General features: G+C 40.2%; 1 protein-coding gene across 1 annotated transcript in view; it reads right to left on the bottom strand.

Moving 5' to 3' along the window:
- Positions 1-10000, bottom strand: part of LOC144962926 (peripherin-2-like) — a 35152-nt gene that overhangs the window by 17881 nt on the left and 7271 nt on the right. The window contains exon 4 of the mRNA XM_078896337.1: positions 6331-6562. Coding sequence (XP_078752463.1) covers positions 6331-6562 — 232 coding nt within the window. The remainder of the gene's footprint in view (positions 1-6330; positions 6563-10000) is intronic.

The following is a 10000-nucleotide window of genomic DNA, read 5'->3' as shown; positions in this document are numbered from 1 at the left end:
AGTGTACTCTATGGACGGGTGGAAGGAGTCCATCGCTAGGATGAACCCTTTCAACTGGCTGTGGGTCAATGACGTAATGCCGAAACAGTCGTCAATGTACCTTTTGAACAGCTCGGGGCAGGTCCACTGTACTGATGGAAGAAGGTTTCCTCAAGGTAGCCCATGAAGAGGTTAGCATATGAGGGACCCATCTTGGTGCCCATCGCAACACCTGAGATCTGATGGAAAAATACATCATTGAACTCAAAAGTGTTAAGTGTGAGCACAAGTTCGGTGAGCCTCACAATGCTGTTGTTGGAAATCCCTGGTAATGGATGGCGGTCGACGAAATGCCTGATGGCACGCAGTCCGTCAGGATGCGGTATGGATGTGTACAGTGCCTTCACATCCATGGTGAAAATTAGCCGTGGACGTTCATCCTGGAATCGAATTTCGTCAATGACACCAAGAGCATGGTTAGTGTCCTTGATATACGATGGCAGGGTGGGAACTATACGTCAGGCATTTCGTCGACCGCCATCCATTACCAGGGATTTCCAGCAACAGCATTGTGAGGCTCACCGAACTTGTGCTCACACTTAACACTTTTGAGTTCAATGATGTATTTTTCCATCAGATCTCAGGTGTTGCGATGGGCACCAAGATGGGTCCCTCATATGCTAACCTCTTCATGGGCTACCTTGAGGAAACCTTCTTCCATCAGTACAGTGGACCTGCCCCCGAGCTGTTCAAAAGGTACATTGACGACTGTTTCGGCATTACGTCATTGACCCACAGCCAGTTGAAAGGGTTCATCCTAGCGATGGACTCCTTCCACCCGTCCATAGAGTACACTTATGAGATTTCAAACTCTGAGGTGAACTTTTTGGACATCAAGGCTGTATTGACCAGCACGGGAGTACGGACCACTGTACACTACAAGGAAAGGGACAGTCACAGCTACCTGCTCTATCGGTCATCCCATCCGGTGAAGTGTAAAGACTCCATCCCATTCAGTCAGATACTCCGCTTACGGAGACTCTGTCTGGAAGATGATGAATTTGCGCTTCAACGTGATCGCATGCTCGATTTTTTAGGGCACGGGAATATCCCGAAAGGGTTTTGCTTAAGGCTGTCCGGAAAGCCAGCCTCGTGTCGAGAGAAGCAGCAATGAGGCCTCGCAATGCCAGGAAGCAGGAGACACAGCGTCCCATTTTAGTCCTCACGCATCACCCCCATGCCGATCAAGTGAGGAACATCCTATTGCAGAACTATGGGATCCTCCAGGCGGGCGAAGACACCCACAGAGTTTTCTCAGAACCCCCGTTGGTAGCATATCGACGGGATCGTAACCTGAGGATCTCCTTGTCAGAAGCCGCCTGGAACCCATACCTAGGGATGGACCTAAAGCCAGATCGTGTATGCGACCCCGATGCAAGACTTGTGGGCACCTGTGGGAGTATGACAGAGTCAGCTTTCCAGACAAGATTTGGGACATCAGGCGGCCGTTTACTTGCACTGACCGTAATCTAGTCTATGCGATTACGTGCTCCCTGTGTGGGATTGCTTACGTTGGTGAGACCGGAAAGAGGCTGGGTGACAGATTCGTGCAGCACTTGCGTGACATATCGAACTGTGCAGACACAGCAGTGGCCAGACACTTCAATCTGCCAGACCACTGCGATGTACAGTGTGTGCGTGTGTGTGTGCTCAGTTTTTGCCATTCGGACACTTCCGCCCGTCGACGTAGGGAAACTCACCTGATCAAGTTGTTGGGAACGCTGACTCCACGCGGACTCAACACCAGGATTGACCACCACTAGATGTCAACGTCACCCATATTCATCACCACTGCTGCTCTCACTTCTGCCACTACAGCTAGTGCTGCTGCTACTACTACTACTTCTACTACTTCTACCACTACTACTACTACTACTACTACTACTTCTACTACTACTACTACTACTACTACTACTACCACTACTACTACTACTACTACTACTATTACTACTACTGCTACTACTACTACTACTACTACTACTGCTACTACTACTACTACTACTACTACTACTACTACTACTACTACTACTACTACTACACTACTAACTTACTACTACGACTACTACTACTACTGTTCATACTACTAAAAGTACAACTCTACCTACCTACCTATCTATCTATCTATCTATCTATCTATCTATCTATCTATCTATCTATCTATCTAGCTAGCTAGCTAGCTATCTATCTACTGATTATCCACCGATTCATAGTCATCTACCTTCCTAGCTCTCTCTCATTGTGTCCAATCATCCACTTTTTCATCCATTAATATACATATAGACCCAGCTATCACTCGGCTGTTTACTCGCCCTCTCTCACCTCCCCTCCACCCTTTCTCTCTTCTCTCTCTCTTCTCTCTCTCTCTCTCTCTCTCTCTCTCTCTCTCTCTCTCTCTTTCTTTCTTTCTTTCTTTCTTTGTTTCCCCCCCCCTCCCTCTTTCTCCCTCCCCCCCTCTCTCTCTCTCTCTGATTCCCACTCTCTACCGGTCCGCCTCAAACCAACCCCCCCCCCCCCCCCCGCTCCTTTTTTTTTTTTTTTTTTTAAAATTTTTATTCTAATTTTTTTCTTTTATTAATTTCTCTCTCTCTCTCTCTCTCTCTCTCTCTCTCTCTCTCTCTCTCTCTCTCTCTCCTCTCTCTCTCTCTCTCTCTCCCTTCTCTCCCCTCTTTTCTGACCATCTACCTATCTATCTGCCTATCCATCTATCTATTTATTGGTGTATTCCACTTTACTATCGCATCGTTCCTTCGCGAAGATTCGACCTTCGCTCATCCAACAACCCCCCCCCCCCCCTCCGCCGTGACCCTTTCACCTCGCCCCCTCCACCCCCCCCCCCCCTACTGTTCCACTACAGCGTTTACTACTACTACTACTACTACTACTACTACTACTACTACTACTACTACTACTACTACTACTACTACTACTACTACAACTACTACTACTACAACTACTACTACTACTACTACTACTTAACTACTACTACTACTACTACTACTACTACTACTACTACTACTACCAATATGTCTTTTATCTTCCATTATAGTCTGGAAAGTTCTGTTCCCTGACGCTGACCTTTGCTTATCAATTAGATCACCCCCCTGGGGCACCCTATCCTCTACCCACGCCACGCTAACATTTCATTCATACTGCAACCACCATGAGTACAGACGATACAAGTTATTTTTCATTATATTTTATTTGTTTTCCACGTTTATTTGTGTATTGTTGTGCTGACGAAGGGTTTGTACCCGAAACGTCCATTGTCTGTTTTGTTCCCATACGAAGCCTTTCCATTTTCACTCTTTCGTTAGTATTCTAGTGAAGATGATGACATAGGACATTAGAACTACTGCTGTCTACTGACAAAATGCGCTTTTCAATTTTGGCCCGGAAGTTTTTATCTAACACCGACTATATCCGTATTTTACCCGGGGTTACTTTTACCCCATGCCTATTTATTACATTTTTCTGAGACAAATTATAGGCGTAGTATCAAATCTAATGTTCTTAATTTTTACATGTTAATGGTAGTTGAATAAAAATATTTATGTACATGCTCATTTTAATACATTTTATCCAATTTTGAAAAGCATCAAAATTCTCTAGGATTGAGGGACTTTAGATTATCCGCAAATTAAATTTTCGAAAATTCTTAAACATGAATCTTCAACCACATTTCTTACTTTTTTGGCCAAAAGAGGTTTTTACTTAACATATCGACGATCTATAAAAATCGGCGACTCATAAATATAATAAATAAAATAAAATTCCCTTTTTTCATCCCATAGGGGAAATTTCTCTTTAGGATTTATTCCAAATGAAGACTGGAATAACCCAGGTGTCAGCCGCAGTGCAGCGCCGCAAAGTGAGCTAGGGCGAGGTGACTTGATCAAGGCCACAAACTCAGCGGCGGGTGATCGAACTCCGTATCTTTCGTGTACGAAGCAAAGACTGTACCGCTACGTCACGCTGCCCCATTAAGACCAACCAACATCCCGCAGATTAAAAAAAAAACCCCAACAGAATCCTGGGTTTCTGAAGGTAAAAATATATTTGGCCGATTTTTAAAAAGCGTTTTGTATTTGAATCGTCAACGACTTTTCATTCTTTCTTGCCAAATTATATGCTTTACGGACATGCACTTATTAGCAGGTCTGATTGCCCAATTCCTTATGGGCTCATTGTTGTAAAAGAAATCTTTAAAAATGACGCAAAATAGTGTCCATTACAACAATGTAAAACCAGATCCATAAGTGGGCTCGGTTCGGATGTCAGACCTGCAGATATGTAAACGTCGGTTTTGACTCAGAATGTCAGTGAATTTAGATGACTCCATCCCAAACACTGTCGAATATTTATAAAAGTAACTCGAGTTTTAGAGGGATAAAAGATTTGACTTTAAAGATTTTTCTTTAACCCCCCCCCCCCCCCCCCCCATAGGAAAATCGTCACATTTGTTACGATGCAGCCATCATTTTTCTCATTCTTATTTCTTTTGTACATCATAATAATATTTGAAAAAAAAAACGTTTGCTATAGTTGATGTATATTAATACTGTGTTGAAGAGCTCATTTAGCAAGTACAAAAAATAGCAAGAACTAATAGATTTAGTTTTGAGTGAAATAAATCTATTTTTGTATAGGTTGGGTGTGAAGTTTTGGGGACAATCCGGAAAATGGCCGGTAAGGAAAGAGTTAAAAGGCGTTTTGTCAATATTTGGCCTTTTTATTGATAGTGTTCAGATCTGGTCCACTGGAGGGGATGATTATTATTATATCATGGTTCGCGGCTTGTGTTGTCATCATCTTTGTGTGACATTCTTTCTCTCTCTCTCTCTCTCTCTCTGTGTGTGTGTGTGTCTCTCTCTCTGTGTGTGTGTGTCTCTCTGTGTGTGTGTGTGTGTCTTTTTTGTCTGTGTGTGTGTGTGTTCCTCTCTTGTTTGTGTGTGTGTGTGTGTCTCTCTCTCTCTCCTGTGTGTGTGTGTGTCTCTCTCTTGTGTGTGTGTGTCTCTCTGTGTGTTGTGTGTGTCTCTGTGTGTGTGTGTCTCTCTCTCTCTCTCTCTGTGTGTGTGTCTCTCTCTGTGTGTGTGTGTGTCTCTCTCTGTGTGTGTGTGTGTGTCTCTCTCTCTCTCTCTGTGTGTGTGTGTCTCTCTCTCTCTCTCTCTGTGTGTGTGTGTGTCTCTCTCTCTCTCTCTCTCTCTTTCTCTCTCTCTCTCTCACACACATAAACACACACACACACACTCTCTCTTTCTTTATTTCTTTCTTTCTTTCTATCCATCTCTATTTCTTCCTTTCTCTCTCTCTCTCTCTCTCTCACACACACACACACACACACTCCTTCTTTCTTTCTTTATTTATATATTTCTTACTTTCTCTCTCCTCTCTCTCTTTCTCTCTCTCTCTCTATCAATCAATCTATATATCAATCTATTTCTAAGCGCCTCGAACTCATATTGCATGAGATGTTGGCACTATATAAGTGTGCAGTATTATTATTAATATCTCTCTCATCATCATCATCATCATCATCATCATCATCATCATCATCATCATCTTCATCATCATCATCATAAAAATAATAATGTTGATGATCATCATCATCGCCTAGGCATTCCATGAAAGAATATAGATAATCCATCAAACAAAATGTCTGATGAAAATAGGAATCACCCATGTTGTCCAAAAAAAAAAGGCAAATTGGGGGTTCATAATCTTCCCAAAGGAAAACAAACGAAAATGTCTGAAGCAGAGCTCGAATCCAGGACATCCTGGTCACAGCGCAATGCCTGAACCACTCAGCATGTTGTCTAAATTGTGCAAAGTGGAGGTCAATAATGTTATCCAAGGACGAAAAAAAAACGGAAGTGCAAGAAGAGGGGTTCGAACCCGGGACCTTTCGGGCCAGAGTTCAATGTCTTAATCACTCGGCCACTTCACTTACCTTAAATAATCTTGTATGGCTATGTGGTCTAGTGGTATGACACGCGCTTTCGGATAGGAAGGTCCTGGGTTCGAGCCTCGCTCGGCACATAGTTGAGTCCTTGGAAAAGGCTCTTTAATCACATTCTCTCACTTTATTCAGGTGTAAAATGAGCACCTGGTCGTTAACAGCGTTGTCTCTGTCCGAAAAGAATTGTAATATCGCCTCACAGGCGTCATGTCCCTTCCTACATGTTAAGTGTTGCTGTTGGCCAGGGACGCATTGTAAAGTGATTTGAACACGTTAAGTGGATATTGCTCTATATTAAAGCTCAATTTTTATATAAATCTATTATATAATCGTACCTGTATTATGACCATGACTATAATCAATATAGCAGTGGGGGCAATGATACCAGAATGAAAGTATGACGTCATCACATCTGTGCAACCCTCGGGGTACAGCGTGTCTCCAAATTGGTAATTCATGTGGGCGTGCTCCGTTTTAATGGAGTGGTGCACGCATGCGCGTGGCGAATACCGGCTGCAGCAGCTGAATGGGACGTCGTCTTTGATGTATTCGCCATTTTTGATGAAACTTGAAATGTCAAAAAGGCAAATAAAGAAGAATTTTGATCTACAGAATAGATTCGGGTAAGTCAGTTTTATCTATATTATATCCTATCATGTGGTCTTGTGGTATGACAGTCGCTTTCAGATCGGAAGGGTCCTGGGTTGGAGACTTGTTCAGCGCATAGTTTAGTCCTTGGAAAAGATATTTTACTCTCATTGTCTCCCTGTACCCAGGTGTAAAATGAATACCTAGCCCCCAACAGCGTTGTCTCTGTCGGAAAAAACAATTTGTAATATAGATTAACAGGCGTCACGTCTTGTTCAATCTGTTACGTGTTGCTGTTGGTCATGGACCTTTTGTAAAGAGCGTTGAGCACGTTTAGTGGATATTCTAAATTATATCAAATTTGGATTAACACTATGGGTTTTATGCGACGTGCACTTATTTGCAGGTCTGATAACCCAATTCTATTATGGTCTCCTTGTTGTAATGGAAATATCAAAACCAACTGACGCAAAATATTGAATATTACAATGTTAAACTAGGACCAAAATTGGGTTCGGATGTCAGACCTGCATGACCGTTTGATGAGTTTGAAGGACCAAGAAGACAAGGGGCCTGAATAGCTTAATGGATAGATCACTGGATTGATTCAACCTCACATAGCATTAATAAATATCATATTTGTGGTCTTGTGCTCTCGCATTCGGATCTATAGGTCCCTGTTTCGAATCCCGCTGTGGGCGACGCAAAGTTAAGTCCTTGGGAACGGCTCTTTACTCATATTCTCTCATCGCACTCAGGTCTATAATGAGTGCCGGTTACTACTCTGTGGTCTTTGACAGTATACAAAAAAAAATACAAGAAAAATTAATAGCGCCTCACAGGCGTCATGTCTCGTCCTACATGTTTATTGTTGCTGTTTGCTTGGGGCCCGTTTCAGTAATTTTAGTGGATATTGATGCTCTAGTATATAAAAGCTCAAAGTAATTTTTTTTTTTTAGACTCCCTTGTAACGGAATAATTTGTAGTCATATTTCATGTCCATTCATAACCGACAAGAGAGACTTCTCATCTCCAAATTAATTTTATTTCTTTAAATATCCTAGTTTCACAACTCACTCCATCCATTAACTCACTCAATACTAGAGTTGTTTTTTTTTTATTTATTTTTTTGTTTTTGTTGTTGTTTGTTTTTTTTGTTGTTGTTTTTTTTTTGGCTACTTTTCAAAATTAAAAAAAAATGTATTAAAATTGAGCCTGCTCATAGATGTTCTGAGTCAAGTACCATTAACATGTAAAAACTAAAAACAGGCAAAATACAATAACAAAGGCTTGAGTGACGTCATCTTCGTTCTATCTATAGTCGGTGTTTGGGTTAAGTGAGTTAACCCTTTCCATGCCAACCATAGAAAAGTCGTCACATTCGTTACGATTCACCCAACAATGTTCTCATTCTGATTTCTTTTCTACATCCCATCATTTAAAAAGAATATTTTGATATGGCTATACAAACTTGACACTGTAATGTAGAGCTTATTTTGCTGAAGAATATGATATATAGAATGTGCTTTTTGCTTTTCTGATTGAATAAATAAATCTATTTTTGTTTAGGGTGGGTGTAAAATTATGGGTAAAATTCTTCTGAAAATGTATGGTAAGGAGAGAGTTAACAAAACAGAGAAATGCGTCGGAGTCATTATTTTAATAGAAATATTTTGGGGAAAAAATAAGCTCTTTTTCTTTACAAATCCTGCAGAATCGAAAATAATATTCTTGTGATTTTCTTAAATTGAAATTTCCTGCTCAGATGTTATTTCGAGGTCATGATGGCCTCGTGAGAAACAAACAAACAAACAGGAAGTAATAAACAACGAAATAGCTGAAAGATAACATATGGCTCAAATTATATTAAATACAGAATGGAAGACAAAATATCAATTTTTTTTTTAAATACCAAAAAATTAATAATAAATAAATTTAAAAAATAAATGAATCAGTGGGTCTTCAATCTAAAAATCAAATTATTGGATAATAGAGCCAAGGCCAATTATGATACTCTCTCTCTCTTTCTCTCTCTCTCTCTCTCTCTCTCTCTCTGTCTCTCTCTGTCTTTATCTCTCTCTCTCTATGACTCTATGTCTCTATATATCTAACTATCTATCTATCTATCTATCTATCTATCTATCTATCTATCTATCTATCTATCCATCCTCTCTCTCTCTCTCTCTCTCTCGTCTTTTTCTCTCTCTCTCTATGTCTCTATATATCTAACTATCTATCTACCTATCTATCTATATTTCTATCTATCTATCTATTTATCTATCTATCGATCTATCTATCTATCTATCTATCTATCTATCTATCTATCTATCTATCTATCTATCTATCTATCTATCTATCTATCAATGTCTCTCTCTCTCTCTCTCTCTCTCTCTCTCTCTCTCTCTGTCTTTTTCTCTCTCTCTATGTCTCTATATATCTAACTATCTATCTACCTATCTATCTATATTTCTATCTATCTATCTATTTATCTATCTATCGATCTATCAATCTATCTATCTATCTATCTATCTATCTATCTATCTATCTATCTATCTATCTATCTATCTATCTATGTCTATCCATATCTCTCTCTCTCTCTCTCTCTCTCTCTCTCTCTCTCTCTCTCTCTGTGTCTTTATCTCTCTCTATGTCTCTATATATCTAACTATCTATCTACCTATCTATCTATATTTCTATTTATCTATTTATCTATCTATCGATCTATCTATCTATCTATCTATCTATCTATCTATCTATCTATGTCTATCCATATCTCTCTCTCTCTCTCTCTCTCTCTCTCTCTTTCTTTCTTTGTTTCTTTCTCTTTCTCTCTCTCTTTCTTTCTCTTTCTCTCTCTCTCTCTCTCTCTCTCTCTCTCTTTCTCCCTCTCTCTCTCTCTGTGTCTTTATCTCTCTCTCTCTCTTTCTTTCTCTTTCTCTCTCTCTCTCTTTCTCCCTCTCTCTCTCTCTCTCTCTCTCTGTCTGTCTTTATCTCTCTCTCTCTATGTCTCTCTATATCTAACTATCTATCTACCTATCTATCGATCTTTATATCTATCTATCTATCTATCTATTTATCTATCTATCTATCTATCTATCTATCTATCTATCTATCTCTCTAATCTACTTCTCCACTCTCTCTCTCTCTCTCTCTCTCTTCTCCTCTCTCTCTCTCTTTCTCTCTTCTCTCTCTCTCTCTTCTTCTTCTCTCTCTCTCTCCTTCTCTTCTCTCTCTTCTTTATCTCTCTCTCTCTCTCTCTCTCTCTCTCTCTCTCTCTCTCTCTGTCTCTCTCTCTTTCTTTCTTTCTTTCTTTCTTTATTGTAAATTATTTTTACAGCTAGCATTACGTTTTTATTTGTGAGGCTATGTGGTCAAGTGGTATGACAATCGCTTTCGGATCGCATAGTTGAGTCCATG

The sequence above is a fragment of the Berghia stephanieae genome, chromosome 1 (genome assembly GCF_034508935.2).
Source record: "Berghia stephanieae isolate SIO BIC M18660-M18661 chromosome 1, UCSD_Bste_1.3, whole genome shotgun sequence".
Classification (NCBI taxonomy): Eukaryota; Metazoa; Mollusca; class Gastropoda; order Nudibranchia; family Aeolidiidae; genus Berghia; species Berghia stephanieae.
This window is presented reverse-complemented; position numbering and strand designations above follow the sequence as displayed.